This window comes from Leptidea sinapis, chromosome 3, assembly GCF_905404315.1.
Source record: "Leptidea sinapis chromosome 3, ilLepSina1.1, whole genome shotgun sequence".
NCBI lineage: Eukaryota > Metazoa > Arthropoda > Insecta > Lepidoptera > Pieridae > Leptidea > Leptidea sinapis.
This window is the reverse complement of record NC_066267.1, coordinates 3,839,273-3,859,193: the sequence shown is the minus strand read 5'-3', so window position 1 is coordinate 3,859,193 and position 19,921 is coordinate 3,839,273. Positions and strand designations below refer to the sequence as shown.

General features: G+C 35.7%; 1 protein-coding gene across 1 annotated transcript in view; it reads right to left on the bottom strand.

The window, feature by feature from the left end:
* The window catches only part of LOC126979402 (uncharacterized), a 31,370-nt gene extending 16,931 nt beyond the window's left edge, over window positions 1-14,439 (bottom strand). Inside the window, exons 1-5 of the mRNA XM_050828686.1 lie at window positions 14,305-14,439; window positions 11,805-11,932; window positions 4,304-4,431; window positions 2,797-2,914; window positions 1,831-1,998 (exon numbers count right to left, since the gene is read on the bottom strand). Of these exons, the coding sequence (XP_050684643.1) occupies window positions 1,831-1,998; window positions 2,797-2,914; window positions 4,304-4,431; window positions 11,805-11,932; window positions 14,305-14,436 (674 nt within the window). The 5' untranslated portion in view covers window positions 14,437-14,439. The remainder of the gene's footprint in view (window positions 1-1,830; window positions 1,999-2,796; window positions 2,915-4,303; window positions 4,432-11,804; window positions 11,933-14,304) is intronic.
* Between the last annotated feature and the right edge of the window lie 5,482 nt (window positions 14,440-19,921).

The following is a 19,921-nucleotide window of genomic DNA, read 5'->3' as shown; positions in this document are numbered from 1 at the left end:
GGCTACTTAGCACATGACGTTTGCTAGATTATGGGTGCCACAACGGCGCTTATTTCTGCCGTGAAGCAGTAATGTGTAAGCATTACTGTGTTTCAGTCTTAAGGGCGCCGTAGTTAGTGACATTACTGAGCAAATGAGACTTAACATCTTATGTCTCAAGGTGACGAGCGCAATCGTAGTGCCGCTCAGAATTAATGGGTTTTTCAATAATCCTGAGTGGTACTGCATTGTATTGGGCATGGCATATCAATTACCATTATCTAGAGGTTCTGCTCGTCTCGTCCCTTATTTTCATTAAAAAAAAGACACATGTCGTGATAATTTCTTGCTACTGATTTGTTTTTGGAGTTTTCATTGTTACCTTTTGACTGTAGTTGTCAATAGTTTAGTTTCTGCTGTTCTGTGTCGATGTAATAGTACTGCCAGAAAAAAAATCTTTTTTAATGAACCCAGTTGCTTTCATTTATTTTTCATCATAATGATAATAAAAATCAGCATCACAACACAAAATCTTTACATCAATCTATAATACTGAAAAAATTAATCGTTGTTGTAATGCTTCTTTTGCACACCGTAACAAAGCGAGGATGTGACGTCATCGACATTCGGTCCAGAGATCATTTAATCGGGTAGTTTGAGCTTGAATTGTCGATATTTTTTTATGTAAGTTTGCTAAAGGCGTGCAAACTCTAAATACTTATTGTGCTTTTAAGACGCACCTTTAAAGTTAAATAAAGCTAATAGTTTCCTAAGGGCTGATCGTCAGTCCAGACCTTCTTGCTAAGCTTCAAAGAAATACCCCTGTCAGATTATTGCAACAGCATGATTCACTTACGGCGGTTCCCAATATTCAGTCTACCTCTTACTTGAGATAAAAATCGTATTTATCGTTGACTTTTCTGTCCCAATAAACGTATCGACGGTAACTCACCTTATACGTACACGCTTTCTGTCAATAGGACGACGTATAGCTTACCAGCGATAGAAGTTTGTATGGAAATTTCAATTCACGCGTCCCAATATAAGGCTATAAGAATGATTTACCGGGTATATTGGGACAGCTTTAGATTATTGACTGCTAATTACTGACAGCAGAAGGTAGTAATTTATCTCTACCTGTATATAGTATATTGGGAACGGCCGTAAGACTTCAACACACTAACCTAAACTTTTAAAAGAAATACTTTAACTTGGCGACTAAGCAATTGCTTAAATAATCTGTCAGGTAGTGATAATAATCTAGATCTCTTCTAGTCAAGCGTAGACTCCGTAAGACGCACCTTAGCCAACAAATTCTTTACTACTAACCCTACATAGTCTTAAGTTGTTACGTTAACTTTGACTTTATTGATCATGTAAATTGTAATATTCGAATTGTGTATTTTTATTATAATTTATGGAAAACTTTAACTTGCTCTCTGTAATTATCTAAAGAATCATTTAAGTTTTTAAAGCTGTTGGTTTTGCTTATAAATTTAAATTTTCTTAAAAATTATTTACTCGATAACTTTTGTATTAATTTACATTTACTTTTTTGACTTACTCGTGTAAGACATTGACTATTTGACGTTTGAGTGTGTCTGTTGCATAATTTTACATATGATATTGTAATTTGAAATGATTTGTAAATCGATGTACTTAAAATTAAATAGAGTGGCAATGAGTGTCTTGCTACTTCTTCTCATTAGCTCAACCCTTTCAATAAAAAAAATATTTTTTTTTTGACATTCATAAGTGTCATTTCCGTGATCTACGAATAAACTGATTTTGATTTGATTTGATTTAAAAATAATGTAATAGAATAAAATAAAAAAGTATTGTTATAATTACATGAAGTAGTAGATTTGCGACAGCTGAAATACTTCACCACTTTCCGATATATATCCTCTAGAAGAGAAGGTAATTGTTTTGTTAGAAAACATTGCAGTGAACTCTGCCATTTGGTAACACCGCATTGTCTTATTAGATATGGTCAGTATGGTTTTAAAGGAATCACACCTGCAAACATGGATTAATATTACTACTTCGTCTTATAGCGGACCGTAAAGCGACCATTTCATATCACCAGGAACTCTGCTTTATAATGCTAATTTTAAAATTAATATTCTTATAGTTTTAATAATATCATATCTTAGATCCTTTGTACGTCTAGATAGACGATGACAGCTGTGAAAACGTCAAAAATAATAGACTAGAGCTATTTTAATTAAACTCTATTATGAGCAATTCACGCACACTAACATAAAGTGTCATACAAATCGCGAGTGTAAGTTGTGGCTTGTCACGTACACTAAACTAATATAACTGGCCTGTTCTTATCGCTTGTCTTTCGTAAGAAATTATCTAAGAACTATATAATAGTTTACCAGTGAGAGACTCCTTTGCACAGGATGCCGGCTAGATTATGTATACCACAACGGCGCCAATTTCTGCCGTGAAGCAGTAATATGTAAATATTTTTATGTTTCGGTCCTAATGACGCCATAGCTAGTGAAATTACTGGGAAAATGAGACTTAACATCCTATGTCTCAAGGTGAAGAGCGCAATTGTAGTGCCACTCAGAAATTTTGGGTTTTTCACTGCATTGTAATGGGCAGGGCGTATCAATTACCATCAGCCGAACGTCCTGCTTGTCTTTGCCCTTAATTTCATTAAAAATAATATATAAAACGCACAATTGTGGAGGCCCAGACAATACTATGAAACGAATGTTGTTGATTATATGAGTAAACACATAATGTTCGTGCACTGAGAACAATCTTATTTTTCAAGGATTTAAAACAAATAATACCAACCTGTTCCATGGACTCTTTAAAATTATTCCCAGTAAGAAATAGTCCAAATACATTGCCGTCCTATGTATGACGATGATAAGTTCTAAGACAGCTGTCGTTATAAAAAAAAAGGTTGAACCTTAAAAAATAATTGCAGAGATGAGTTGATGGGCATAATTTATGTTGAAGAAAGGATAAAAAACAAAATTCATTTTCTATCAGCAGTTTTCAATTATGGTGATGTTTATATTTACTATAATGTGACCCAGCCTACGTTCAAGATGATAGTACAATCGTATATGGTTTTATTCTTAGATGATTTATACGGCTACCAGTGCGAGGCTCCTTTGCACAGGATGCCGGCTAGGTTAGGGGTACCACAACGGCGCCTATTTATACCGTGAAGCGGTAATATGTAAGCATTACTGTGTTTCGGATTTAAGGGCGCCGTAGCTAGTGAAATTACTGGGCAAATAAGACTCAACATCTAATCTCTCAAGATGACGAGCGCAGTTGTAGTGCCGCTCAGAATTTTTGAGGTTTTTCAAGAATCCTGGGCGGCACTGTATTGTAATAGCCAGGGCGTTTCAATTACCGTCAGCTGAACGTCCTACTCGCCTCGCCCTTATTTTCATAAAAAAAAATTAAGTTTACCGTAACTAACTAAACTTTTTTTTTAATACGTTTTAAGAAAGCGGCGCAAACATATTTTACATTTTCTGTCAACCACTGTCGGCGACCGAACAATATTACATACATTCATACACACACTCACGCCTTGTTCCCGTCGGGGTAGGCAGAGACAATCGAATGCTACTTGCTTCTATCCTTACAAACCTCACGCGCTTCCTCTACATTCATTACTCTTTTCATACATGCTCGCCGGTTGCGGGTGCTTCGGACATATCCTTTTCTCAAAACGTCCCCAATTTGGTCGACGAATGTTCTACGATGTCTCGAAGTTGCGACCGACTTGCCCACACTCACTTGCCTTATATCTAATTTCCTTTCATTCATTAACTCGTAAACTTTATCCAGTTTCTCATTCATTCCTCCTCTAATATTCAACGTCGCAAAACGGCATTCCGATGCCCACTTTCCGCCCCGGCGAGAACAATTTTAATTATTATTATTGTTAAATTACAATAATTGAGCGTTTTAATCCTTCAAAAACTATTCCATTTAAACGTCACTGACGCAATAGGTAAAACCGTTGACTTTCACCACAGAGCCCCCGGTTCGATTCTCGCCGGCACGTACCAATGTGCTTTCGGTTTTCTAATTCATATGTACTTTTATTTGATGCTTTAGAAGGTCGGCAACGCTCTTGTGATTTCAATGGTCTACCAACACAGTATAGTCTGCGGAGATCGTTTGCCATAGCAATCTTCTTCGAAATTGGATCTCCAGAACTGGAATAGGACGTGAGATAATCTTCAATTCCAAACTTGCATATTATTTTTAAAAACCCTTTATCTACGCGGATGAAGTCGCAGGCAACGGATAGTAATATTTAAATTATAATAACCATGTGCTATAGGCATCATCTTGGAAATAAAGAACTGATTATTTGCAGAATATTGGCTATAAAACATGTAAACATAAACACTCGGTATTGACTTGAAAATGACGTTAATTATGTGGAAAAACACGAACCTGAAAATTTAAAAGATAAATTATAATTTACAAAGCTATATGAACTACACGAAATTATAAAAAAAAGGGTACAAGATTTTATAAGCGATACGTCACTCGAACGGTTGGCTCAGTTGGAAAGAGTGCTCGCGCGGAACGCGACAGGTCGCGGGTTCGAGTCCCGTATCGTACATAAAATTTTGTTTTCAGTTTTATTAATGTAATTAGTCCCAGAATCATTTCCAGAACTGAGGGTTATCAGTTTCAAAACATAATAAATTGTTTAAAACAATCGACTTCAAAAACCGAGGAAGTGTCAGATTTACTGAACAGCTGAATATCTAAGTGATCGGACAGCCTGGGACTAGATTATGATTATTTTATAGCAATAGCAATCACAATACAATATTGTATAATTCATTAAATAGAGCGCAAAAAAATAATGCTGGGATAGTTTCTTGCGCCGCTTCTTCTCGCTCAGAGCGCCATTTGTTTTCGAAGCGGTAGTATCTAATATATTAGAAATGACATTAAAAGGAATTCTAGAGGAATCAATACCGAGAAAAAAAATGCCTTTTATGCCTTTAAGCCTTTAACTTAAGATGAATCATGTAAATTGGATCATAAATCTCAGCGTAATCGGTGTACATACATAAAAAAAAATTAGATCGAATTGAGAACCTCCTCCTTTTTAAAGTCGGTTAGTAAACAGATTAACTGACGTAATGTAAGCTTTAAATTTACATTGAGGTGAGTTATGATAAAAAAAGACGTGTGGCATTCGGGGACTGCCGCGGTAAAGCTATTGCATAGCATTTTTTATCAACTTATGGAGTTATAATTATTTATTTATTTTATTTATGCAGTATTTGTTTTTTTGATAAAATTTATAATTTATTTTAAAAAAAGCTAACGGGAAGTGAGTAAAATTTAACTTGCAAGATTTGATTACAGACAGACAACGGGACAGGTGAAACTAAATAAAAATGCTTGTAAATAATAACAAAAATTAAAAAAAACGTGAAAAAATCAAGATTTTTTTTCTTTTTATGGAATAGCAGGACAAACGAGCGTACGGGTCACCTGTTGTTAAGTGATCACCGCCGCCCACAATCTCTTGCAATACCAGAGGAAACACAGGAGGGTTGCCGGCCTTTAAGGAAGGTGTATGTCGTATCGTCCCGGAAACACCGCACAAGGAAGCTCATTCCACAGCTTTGTAGTACGTGGAAGAAAGCTCCTTGAAAACCGCACTGTGGAGGACCGCCACACATCCAGATGGTGAGGATGATATCCTAACTTGTGGCGTGTCGTGCAAAGGTGGAACTCGGCGGCAGGAATCAGGTTAAACAGCTCTTCGGAACACTCCCCGTGATAAATGCGGTAGAAGACACACAATGAAGCGACGTCTCTACACAACGCCAAGTGATCCAGCCGTTCACAGAGCACTGGGATCCCGACAATTCGAGCTGCTCTGAATTGTACGCGGTCAAATGGATCGAGCTGATACTGGGGTGCGCCAGACCAGAGATGACAGCAATACTCCATGTGTGGCCGAACCTGCGCTTTGTAGAGCGCTAGTATGTGGGCCGGCTTGAAGTATTGCCGTGCTCTATTAATGACGCCCAGTTTCTTTGAAGCCAATTTGGCTTTGCCTTCCAGATGACCACGAAATTGGCAATCGCTCGAGATTTCGAGACCCAGTATTCCGATACTAGGCGAGGCTTTGAGGGAAGTGTTGTCGAAGAGCGGTGATACGACAAATTGGGGTTTTTTAGTGGTAAACGCGCAAACTTGAGTCTTCTGGGGTTAAATTGGACAAGGTTCAATTTTCCCCATACCGCGACCTTCTCAAGAGAGGACTCGATAGAAGACACAAGTTTCTCCCGGCACTGGTTGACGATTTCCCGAGAGAGACCTGCATGGCCCGTGTATACGGCATCACCAGTGCTGTCATCTGCATAGCAATGAATGTTGGAGGTGTCCAACATATCATTGATATGCAGAAGAAACAGCATTGGAGACAGCACACAGCCTTGGGGCACTCCAGCATTCACGGGCTTCGGGTTCGAGCAATATCCGTCGACAACGACCTGTATGCTGCGCCCAGTGAGGAAGCTGGAGGTCCACTTGCACGAGCTCTCGGGAAGCCCAAATGATGGAAGTTTGGAGAGGAGCGCCTTGTGCCATACACGATCAAAGGCCTTCGCTATATCCAGGCTAACTGCCAGGCCAGAGGGAACCCTTGCTTTCAAAAGCCGCAGCCCATCTATGTATTAGGTATACCATAAGATCACCTGCCGACCGACCATAGCGAAACCCGTATTGTCGGTCGTTGATCAACTGGTGACCCTCTAGATATACCAAGAGCTGACGGCTAATTATGCTCTCCATGATTTTGGAGAGCAGGGAGGTAATAGCAATAGGCCTGTAGTTTGCCGGATCCGAACTGTCTCCTTTTTTTGGATCGGATGGACAAGGGCTGACTTCCATGAGTCAGGGACTGCCCCTTTAGAATAAGAGTGCCGGAATAAACGCGTTAGCACCGGCGTCAACTCAGGGGCACACGTTCTAAGCACGATTGGAGAAATGACATCCGGCCCGCTCGACTTCCTAACGTCCAACGAAAACAGAGCATGCATAGAGCTCTGACACCGCGGGATGGTCGGCGGTGTTTTTCCGTTGTCGTCAAGAGTCGAGTTGGAGGCGAAAAGAGTGCACAAGAGATCGGCTTTCTCTTTTGCCGTATGGGCCAGGGTGTCATTCCTCATGTGCAACGGCGGCATGGACGGCTGGCTGAAGTTACCAAGAGCAGCTTTCGACAACGACCAGAACTTGCGTGTTCCGGTCGGGTAACTGGAAAGCTGCTCGCCGATTTTGACGACGTGTTTTGATTATGCACGGGCGATTTGCCGCTTGCCCTTTGTGCCCAGCGCTGCAACCCAAGCTCGATACGCCTGTTTTTTGCAGTCAGATGCTGCTTTAACTGACGCATCGAACCAGGGCTGTGATCTGCCACCGATGGGTACTACAGAGTTTGGTATAAAAATATCCATACCCTGTAGTATCACATCGGCTACTGCAATGGCGTAGGCACTAGGATCATCCGAAGGGAAACAAACCCTGCCCCAAGGGTAGGATGCAAAAAAGGAACGAATCCTATCCCAATCTGCTGAATTGTAGTGCCATACGCGGCGGGTCGCTGGTGGTCTGCGACGTTGGCGTCGGATAGGCACTACACTCCTGACCAGGCAATGGTCGGACGTTCCGAGAGGGGCGTCGACAAAGACCTGGTAACCATCGGGATGTGTAGTCAGCAGAAGATCCAATAAGTACGGCATGTGGCTATCCACATCCGGGAGCCGCGTTGGCGACTCAACCAATTGGGACAGACCATACGCCAATGCAAAATTATGCGCAGATCGCCCTACGTAGTATGTGGTACGTGATACAAGCCATTCGGCATTGTGCCCGTTGAAATTACCCAAGACTACGATTTCAGCGGAGGGGATCTGTGCAAGCACGTCGTAAATTGCCACTTGAACGCAGCCCATGAGATGATCGGTTTCTACGTTACCACTATGGGACCTGTAGACACACGCATAGAATCGGACGCGGTCCTCTAAATCTACGCGGAGCCAGAGAGTGGACAGGTCCCTATCCTCAAAATTGCCGAGACGGCGACAGCAGATATCCTCCCTAACGTACACACGTACGTTAAATATGACGTATCGCTAGGTCGAGATATCTGCGTCTCCGTAAGGAAACACAAGGCCGGCTGCGCCGTCTCAAGGTGGTGGTGGATGGCGTTTAAGTTGGAGTGAATTCCCCTGATGTTACATAAGCCCACATTAAGCGTGGAGCGGGATGCCGTGGTGCTACTGCCTCGTTTGTCCTCGGTCATGCGCGGTACTGTGCCCTCCCCAGAATACTATGGGCAGCCCGAGCGCGAATGCTCGGGGAGGGATTCTCCGGCTCTGCAGAAGCCGGTACCCTCCTGGGGTAATTTATCTTTATATACCGCTCTCATATTTTTTTTGTTCTTGTTAATTTTGTATTTATTAATTATTGTTAGCAATGATATCTGCTATCGAACAAACTTAGGCTCATTTTCACCAGTACCACGACTGCTTAGGCAGTACAATAAAATAAATAAAGAAATAGTGAACATAGACATATTTTCCAATAGTCTACAAGAATTTAAACGTAATCTTCGGAAACTTAATAATAAATAAAAAACACTCGGTATTCATAGAAATAAATAAATATCTTTTTTCCTTTTATATGTAATAATTAAACTTATGTAACTTAAAGTCTATAATCAACATTAAATTTTATTTTAAATTATATTGGTAATTAGTGAATAGTTAGTAATAATAAGTATGTAATAATTAATAATAGTCACAGCAGCAACTGTGAATGTTGTGTACATCTATTATACTCGCATCAGTAATGTAATTTCCTATATAGTGTTATATGTAATTGTTATATGTGTGTACTGTTGATGTACCTTTGAAAAAATAAAATATTTAAAAGTATAGATAGGTTACCTAAACAACATTCGGTGTTTGTAAATGATACACAAACGCACACATGAATAATTTAACATTGTAATAGCACACTACATTACGATTACACGTCTAAGAAGGATAGTTAATGCAATTATCGCAAGTGAAAAAAAGACAAGTCATTTTGCTAATTGCTTCGTATTTGCATAGCAAAAACACAGAATCATTCACCAGATATGATTTTTACCGTAAACGGTGATTTATGCCTAAAATAAGATTAGTTCATGAGTTCATGTAATAAAAGTTATAAAGTAGTAAAACTACATTTAAATTAGGTGTTATTGATTTAAAAAATAATAATTTAATATTGATTATAATATATAGCCATAGTGATGATATAAATTATTTTTACATAAAATAATAAAAAACATACAGATATCAAAACAAAACCGAAATGTATTAACAATAAGGGTTCCATTTTTACAATTTTACTAACGACGCGACGGCTCCCAAAAAGTTTTAAGTTTACAATTATTATTTCTTGTATATTATATTATTTATGAATGTATTTCTGTTGAGGGTTTATTAAAATAAAATAATGGGAGTAACAGAAAATGATCCATTGATTCTTCTGCAGTTAGCAAGGGATATACCGAAAGGGCAGTGTTACTGAAAAACTCCTACGCAAGCAGATAGCACTTACTGTCTACGTCCACAACCTACCCTAAAATTTGTTTTTGTAGTTTGTTTAGTTCCGCTACTTGTTAGTTATAAAAATATTAAATTTCGTATAACATTCACTGCAACAATGCCTTTTTAACATTATTTTCTAAATTGTCCTAAAATATACAACCTCGATCATCCCGCAGCAGACAGGGTAGTTCCGGTATATTCGGAGTATTATCTTATCGTTCCAAATGTGTTGTTGTCGATTTTGCGAGTAGACCTCCTGGTACGTTACATAAATTCCAAGATTAAGTACTAATAAAATATCAAATAGTCTGCTATTACTAATCTCATTCTATACCACCTTTATTATAAGACTTTGAAAGCCAGAACTTATTATAATCATCATAATATTATTTAAGAAAGAAGCTCACTAACTAACAAGAAAACTCAAGTTCCGCAATAAAGCGGTTACGAACGCTATGTATTCTGCCTACGATTTGTCGCGCTACAGTTGACATCATATTCTCTATCTTGCTCGAACCACCACGTTAATAATTCGAGATTTATTTGTAAATAAGAAATAAAATCGTACAAATACGACGTTCTTTTATATAATTTCGTATGGTATGAAATACCTTCACTCTTATATATCTTGCAAACATAGTTTTTACATTTTCTTAACACAGGTTGGTTTAGATTATTATTGTCACGCCATGAATACGTTCCGATTAGCTCGCTGCTATTAGCCGATTAAATGAAATTACGACAATTGTCTGAATTTGTCTGCAACATTTTGCGCGCGCTAGTGCGATATCTACCTCTTTATTGTATATAATATCATTGATTGTTAGCATAAGTCTGTGCGTAACTGTACGTGATTATCTATACTAATAAAAGGAGCCAGCTTTATTCTTCAGTTAAACTGCAAAAACTACTGAACTGCGGGCCTACCATGAACTGTTATTGCGATTCAATTAACGACCTAAACTGAACAGCTTTGCTATTTCATACTAGGTTGACATCAAATCAAGTGGGAAATTTAATCACAAACTGTTTTAGTTCATTCATTCGTTCGTACCATGAGGTAATATTTCGACCTAAACTGGATAGCTTATGTGTCAAAGTGAGCGATTAAAAAAAACAAATTTCTTTCGTTCATTCTTCCATAAGCGATTCAATTGCTAATCAGTTATAGGCACTTTATGGTACAAATCTTAACGATTCAGATTAGGTACCTAAACTGAACTGCATCGGAATTGAATCGCTAATTAAAAGTCGTTGGAATGCCTTCTGATCGGAATAATACATATAGTAAAAGAAGCAGGATGTTTCGGAGAAGATTTAGTATATTATGCTATTTTGATGATTACTTATCCAGAAACTATTTTTGTATGACTAAGAAATATTTATATTTTCGCAATACAAATAATTCAGTCAGTAACAATTTATTGCTTATGAAAATTCATGCAATGTGTGGGGCACGGGTTACTTAACTTATATGGCAAATAACGTTTGCCGGGGGTTCAGCATTTGTAGAACAATAACAGTTATTTATGTCTGCTAGCCTCCTTTTGTCTCCATTAAAAGCAGGTCGACGGTCAATTTCTATGGCTTCCAGCAGCTTGCGAGACCCAAAGTTTTTATTGCGAGCCAATACTTTCCCCCTCTTAAACCTAATATAATGTGACGTGTCGGAGTTTAGGTCGTGCTCTGCCACTACCGAGGTATTGCTATCTAACTTACGTACACTCCGGATGTGCTCGGTGAGTCTGGTTTTTATGTTGCATCCCGTTTTATCAATGTGTCAGTGATACCGTGCTCCTCATCACCAACGGCACCCCCCGCGCACCATGCCCTTCCCAGCCGCGCACTACGAGCCCATGTCCGATGTAAGAGATGGGACGTTATCGCGAACCCATCACACTCACCCTGATAAAGGACCTCCGAATGGTCCGAAATTACTCAGTACCGACACCGATAAAACTAGAGTAAAGCCGGATTAATAAATAATAATTTAATTATGACTTACGAAAGTTTTAATAGTCCTGATTTAATCATTATACGCAAAGGTGGACTTCCCAAAACCAAATATTACGAACGTAGCTTTGTTGTTGCTATTAGTTTGAGAAAACATTTGGTCCGTGAATATTATCTAGATTTTACAGAAGTACTTCCTATGACAAAATTTTTCTTAATAAAATAATTAAAAATAATTACGTCTGAAAGTGTTTGTGTTTCAGGCAGTAAAATTGCACCCTTGCTGGAGACGAAGTGTAACATCTAAAGTACCTTAATTTATCATACAAAGTTGCTTTTAATATGGGTCTCTCCGTCGGTTCTTCACTCTGAAAATTTAAAATGGCCATTAATTACATTTAAACAAGCCGTTATAATATCTAGTAATGTATTAAAAAATGCTGCGGTGACGTAAAAGGTTAGACAGTAGACTTGCACTTCGGTGTCACCGGTTCAATCCTCGCCCGCAAAGTGCCAATGTGTTTTGAAGTGAAATCTTTTTTAGTATCGATTTTTTAAAGTCGATGAAACGAAAAAGCGAGACGGTAAAAAGAGTCAGACACATAAATTAATAAGATTTAACGTGGGAGAAATTAAGCATTATACAGTATTTTGGTACCAAACTATCAAAGTTGAAGAAGAGATTGTCTTATGTATGACGCGTGTATACCACAATATACTTATTTTGAGGTTATACGCACGACGTATTACTACATAGACACCAGGAGAACATAAATATGGTAGTCATGAAATCATGTGTCATCCAAGCAACATGTATCAGGACTTCATAACCTGCATATGAAGTCAGGTTCATGCACAATGCAGATTGCACTTCACTCTTCTACATTCAATAAGAAAAAATATTTTTATTTTTTTTGATATTCATAAACTCATCTATAATTTCCGTGACCTACATGAATAAAGTGTTTTTGAATTTGAATATGAATTTGGCATGTGTACTTTTTACGTACGCCAATTCGTTCAATTTTATATTCATGATAATGATAAAGATAGCAATAAAGACTTACAATATACTAGAGTATAGACGAACAAAGCGTTAAAGAGAGAATATAAGCTTTAAAGGAGATACAGCAAGATAAGGAAAGCGAATCAATCGTGACTGTAACCGATTTTCATTTACAAGTCGTAAATAGTCATCCACGTGTTGCATTAGCTCCTTCGTATTTTGAATCTAAACCCCCCATTAAAAAAATACACTGTAAATTGTGATCTGGCATAAATGATTTGTTAGTACAATAAGGAACTACCAAGTAGCATGAAGAACATAATAAGAAAACCTTTGAAACTATTGAATGTCAATCAATGATATTTAAAAGTATAGATAGGTTAGCTAGACAACATTCGGTGTTTGAAAATGATATACTAACGCACACATGAATAATTTAACATTGCCATAGCATACTACAATACGATTACACGTCAAAGAAGGATAGTGCTGCTGATATAATGCAATTATCGCAAGCGAAAGATAGTTAAATCTAATGTGCTCATTGTTTCGTATTTGTATAGAAAATATACAGTTTATTCATCAGATATGATTTTTTACCTTACACCGTGATTTATGCCTAAATTACAATTCATTCATTAGTTCATGTAGTAAAAGCTATAAAGTAGTAAAACTGCATTGAAATTAGGTAAATAATATGTCATTGATTTTATAAAAATTAAATTTATTATTGAAAACAATATAGAGCCACATTGATGATATCAATTCTTTATACAGAAGATAATATAAAACCTACAGTCAACAACACAAAACCGAAAGGGTCCCATTTTTACAATTTTACTAACGACGGCTCCAAAATGTTTAAGTTTACGATTATTATTTTTTGTATCTTATATTATTTATGAATGTCTCTTTGTTGAGGGTTTATTATAATAAGGTAATGGGAGAAGAAGAAAATGATCCATTGATTCTTCTTCAGCTATACCGATCCCCTTTCGGTATGTCCGTATACCGAAAGGGACAATGTTACTGAAGAACCTCCTAGGTAAACACATGGCACTCACTGTCTACGTCCGCTACCTACCCTACAACTCGTATTAGTAGTTTGATAGTTCAGCTACCTATATACGCACTTGTTTAGTAATAATTATTACATTTCGTATTACATTCACTGCAACAACGACTTTTTTACATCATTTCCTAAAATATTCTACCTCGATCATCCCGCAACAGACAGAATCAATATTTCGTCATTTCTGTACGTTAATCTATGATCGGCTTGGCGGCGATCGGCGTTGTCATGGCGACATATTCATTTTGTTAGATAAATAATCAAATAAAATGTTATAATTCATGATTTCTTAACTGTGGTATGTAATTCTATGATTTTTTTTTACTTTCGTAATTAGTGCATCTTCCCAAAACACAAGACGGCATTTTAATGTTGTACCTATATCAAATTGTAAGCAATTCTGTCAACAACAAACGCGTGCGTACCGTTTTCGTATCGAGAGAGCGACTACGACCAAAGGAACCAATTATTGTCTCCATTTAGGCGATTTATTTTTGGCGCGCTAGTGACATATCCACCTCTTTTAATACAATAATATCACTGATGTCAATAAGTTTTTCACAATATACGGATTGGAGTTTTGGTATTCTCTGCTACGAGTTCGCATAAAAATAAAATAAATACGTGACAAAATGAAGAAACGTGTTTAATTAACCACAAACCTTTTGTAGAACATGAAGATCATGATTCTCGTTAAAATGTACTTCGGATATAGCTTTTTCCAATTCTCTGCCAGCACTATCCAGATCTGATGTTTTTTTGTCATGTTCACTAAATCCAAGAGTGTCGGTCATGTTTTCGACTATGTCAGAAAAATTAGATAATAGAATAGCCTAAAGAAGAAGTTGTTGTAAATCTTAAATGTCTTATCTAAGTAAAATAATATCATGTGAAAAAGTTGTTGATATTCTTTCTTATTAAGACATCATAATGACATACTACTGCCAGAGTTTAACAGAAGTGCATATTGTCAAATAATATAAAAAAAAAAAAGAAAATAACGCAATGTCTATGACTAGACTCTGGTGTATGTAATAGCAACAAACCAAGATGATGCCGACTGGAAGTTTGATGAAACTATATGATGTACAATTATTATGAATAATTTGCTAAAAAGTTAAAAAAATTCAAGACAACGGATAACTGTGTTGATTTGTATTTCTCACTAGATAATATATTATGATTATCCTCACATTTTTGCACGTTTTGACTAGAGTTCTTTAATCAGTAAGTACTATAAGTAAAAATGAAAATAACAAAAAATGCGTGTGAACAAAGTAGGTACACATGTCAGAAATGAAACCTGCATTGTGCATGAACATTGTGATGAATGAATGAAACACATAATTTTAACCGCTATGAAAGACATTACTATCACCGCAACCTTAATTGTGTTCTCCTGGTATATATTAAGGTATACTCGTATCATACATAAGACAATCTCTTCTTCAACCATGATCGCCTGGTACCAAAACACTGTATAATGCTTCCCATCTCATTTTCTCCCGCGTTAAATCTTATGAATTTATATGTCTGTCTCAATTGTCCCGCTTTTTCGTTTCATGGACTTTCAAATCACATCGATGCAAAAGAAGTCACTTAAAGCATATATTATTCCACCTCCATTACGTGAGCTTACTAATTTGTGGTACTCAAACTTACTGTTCACAGTTAACAAGTCGATGCAAACCATGCATTTTAAACGGTGACATAGAGTTCTCCCCACAAAACCAGCTATATGTAACCAATTATTTGCTATATATATTCAAATGGTCACGCTTGGTTATGATCTAGTAAACGAGACATAATGCATCAATTTTTTCCTAAGTTATCTATTATATAACAGTCACTTTTATTCTCATTTGCATTATTAGTCCATTAAGATTGAGAAGTAGATTATTAATATTATGCAGTGAAGAAGGTGTTCATCAAAATACTAACGTTTTCTTATGTTTCGTGTTCGTGTTCGTTAGCACACAGTTTCTAGATATCAACGGTTAGTTCCATGTGGCACAACAATTTCCTCAAGATGCTATTTAGTTGTTTAACACTAGGGTTATCATTATAACCACCACACATACTTAAACCCTCAAATATAATTTTTCGCGGCGGCCATCTTGGATTTAAAAAAATATCCCAAATTCGATCTCTGCACCCTCGAGAACCTCGGATACGATCTCCATATTGTTATATTCATAGAAATCATAATTTGGCATGGCGACCAAAATAATAGTTTTATTAATAATAGCTAGCCACGGCGCTGTATCGTCTCGCTTTTTCGTTTCATCGAGTTTCAAATCACAACGATTCTAAAGAAGTTTCACTTCAAAAAGTATCAACCTATAGCTTATTCAAAATATAGTTTGATCTAAAATCTAGATAATATTAGCACTTATAAAATACTAAGCAGAAAAATATACAATTTAAAAATAATCTCATCTTACTGTTGTAATATAACAATTTCCATACCAGTCTAATGAAATTATTATCGCATACGTGTAATGGTATTCTCGGTTAGGTTTGCATAATAAAATTAAATGTAAATGCTTATGAACAGCACAGCAATTTAATGGATGCCCCGGGGAGTGTGAATATTGCAAATAGCTTGCAGTTAAATAAATATTGTACTGTGGAAAGAGAGATAATTTACTATATGATATTCAAATTATTATTGGTCTACTTTTAGTTATAAAAACATTGTTTTGTTATTATATTAAGGATTCTTATCCGCTGCGCTATACTATCACTATTAGATCCCTATGTGCAAGGCATCTTGACATTCAATGGCATCTTCAAATTTTTTAACATGCGCTTAGTGTTATTTTACATTGAAATTAATAAAATACAAAAAACTTATTGATGCGGGACTCGAACTCGCGACCTCTCGCGTTCCGTGCGATCGCTCTAAACAGCTGAGTCAACCGTTCGAGTGACGTATCTTTTATAAAATCTTGTATGCTTTATTCCAGTAGATTAAGTATTTAGTATACCTTAATTAGCAATAGATAGCAAAGCATTTATTTGATTCGCAACCTGCAAGTATATAACTTATATAATAAAACATTGTGAGGTAATACAGGGAATATTAATTTGTAATTACAATACAAAAACCATCAATAAATGTTATAAATTCAATTACATTCTGAAAACGAAGTCAATTCACAATCACAACATTATTTCGTTGTAATAAAATTAAAATATCCCTCAGCCCCGTAACAGTTTTATAATTCTCACTGAAAATTCCTTTGATCGTCCCTCAATCAATCATTTTAAGAGTTTTCGTATTTAATTTCTGTTTCACAGTTATTGGATCCGATTTAAACGGTAATATCTGTTATTTTTAGTAATAAGAAAATGAATAATTAAAATTTTTGGGGTATAAAAAAAAGATGACGACCGATTCTCAGACTATATAATATTTAGGTTATATAGTTATTTTATAATTATCTAGGCTAATCATTTACGGGTGTACAAAATAGATGTCATCGGGAAACAGAATATTGGCCAAGAAGTGCTTAGTATCATTTAGAAAGAAAGATATATAAAATCTAATTAGTTATATATTTTAAATTAATCTTTCAATTTGATTTCTGAACGACAAACGTCACATCAAAGGAAAATCATTTTTTTTATATAATTTTTTTTCCGACAATTTTCATATTTATTTACCTTTTGAACCTTCCCTGGACTTCCACAAATAATTCAACACCAAAATAAGCCAAATCGGTCCAGCCGTTCTCGAGTTTTAGCGAGACTAACGAACAGCAATTCATTTTTATATATATATAGATAATATCATTTTAAATCATGTAGTTACAACTTCAATTTCTAGTACAGTAAAATTATCATGTCATGTGTTACTCTATCTATGATTTATATACCAATAAAGATAATTCGGAAATATGAAAATGTAATGTTTGTGATTTATTTTCGCTTTATCTAATGAGATATTAAGTCGTATAGGTACCTTTTTTAATTTTAATGGATGAAAAAAAAATATACACATAATTAAAATAACAACTTTACGTTGATTTTGTCCAGATTGACTGCCACCTATTTAAATTCAAATAACTTACATGGTGTGTTCTATGAAGTTGTATGAAGGATAAATCATACTAGGTCTCAGTGTAAATGTAAATAAATGAAATCGTATAGCATAACGCTTTTAATCTATATTTATATAAATATGAATTGCTGTTCGTTAGTCTCGCTAAAACTCGAGAACGGCTTGACCGATTTCGCTAATTTTCGTCTTGAATTATTTGTGGAAATCCAGGGAAGGTTTAAAAGGTGAATAAATAGTAAAATGCTGCTAAATGAAATAAAAACAAATTTGTTTTTCCATTGATGAGTCCATACATAATTTCTATGAGAGAATTTATTGACGCACGGTTTGACAGTTCTGCTGTAAAACAATTTTATTACGACAGCAGGGTGCATATTTTACGAAGTAATTGTTGATGTTACGATATATTATTGACACATTCATATAAAAACATTATATTTTTATTTATTATATATAGAACAACGTCTGTCGGTCTAGTCTGCAATAAAATTAGGAGAGGATTCACAAAAAATTCACGACAATCATGTGAATATAGTCACAGAATCAATAAATAAAATCGTATTAAGCAAAGAACATTTATGAAATTAATTTACAATTAAAACATTAGCAACTCATTCGCAAGAATGAATGTCAGTGTAAAATGCACTTACCAGTGTCTGAAATCGAGTGAACTACGAAAGTATAAATTCACGGGGTCGTAAAGACTAAATTTTGCAGAGGTGCCGTTTAAATGTCGCATTTGGTATACCCCCGTATCTGAGGTAACATTACTCTTACACGGTGATAAATATATCGTTTGTGAAACGAGAAGGGAGCCCTTCCATTTAAATATGAAAATTTTCAAGGAAATTTGTTTTTATTTTCATTTTGGTATATTGGCTAATTATATTTTGTTATCTAAACTAATATTATAAAGAGGAAACACTAGTGTTTTTGTATGTATGTTTGTAGTGTTTTCACACAAAACTACTGGACCGATTTCAAAAATTTTTTCTGCATATTGACATAAAGTATTATAAGTTTAAAAAAAGGGATCCCTATTAAAATATATCCCAAGGTGTGAAAAAATTGTTATAAAAGTCTGTCGTCGAGTGTGCTGCAGAAACTTTTTTTGGTTATGAAAATAAGTGACAAGACGAGCAGGATGCAGCTGATGGTTATTAATACGCCCTGTCCATTTCAATGCAGTGCCGCTCAGGATTCTTGAAAAACCCCAAAAATTCTGTAGGTCACGGAAATGACACTCCACTGAAAAAAAATATTTTTTCTTATTGAATCTACCGCTACTTCGTAAAGGGTTGAGCTAATGAGAAGTAGCAAGAAACTCATTGCCACTTTTATAAATCAATATTTATATACATTTTTATCGTTTTACAAAAATACATAGCTTATTACATCAATAGTATAAAGATAAAACTGCAATTAAATTTTTCAAAATAAATACAATAATTTTGATTCATGTTTAACAAACAAGAATTATATAATAATGAGATAAGAAGTAAATCTAGATTTTATAAGTGTTAGACTTAATCAGATATTGCAATAAATTATTATTCTTTATACAAATGATTTAAGTTTTCTTTAGTGTTAATTCTGCCAAAATCTCAGAGAGAGCGAGACTCAGAGTCTCGTGCCAGATTTTGGCGAGACAACACGTCCTGAGGATGCCCCGTGTAGAGGCGAAACACGTGTCGAATTGTTTTAAAAACAAATATTGGCGGAATTAACGCCTAATTCAATAAATTTTTTTTTACTTTTCTTTAATTAGTTCGTGACATTCGTCTTGGTAAAATAATATTAGTGACAAATATTCTTTTATTTTCTTCTTATAACCATTCAGTAGGAACCTCTAGAGAATTCCGATTTTTGAAGTTATACTTCTTTAGGCGCGTTATGAAAATATGACAGTGAAATTTTAAGATGCGCGCGCATCACTGTAACGCAAAAGTAACAGGTTGAAGTTGGTTCCTTAAATTTTCTGACGTTTGTGATATTCGTTATTTTTTTATGGTTTCTTCGTCCATTATCATGATAGGGTTCAAGCCCGTGTAGCCGTATTCGTTATTTAATAATAATTGTCAAAGCCGTTGCAAGTTTTTTACAACATTGTTCTTTCTACAAACGTAGAATAGAATGAGAAATAAATAATTTTAAGGATTTTTGTTTTGTTAGGCCAAAGAAGTATAACTTCTTGCGTGCACAAGTACACACAT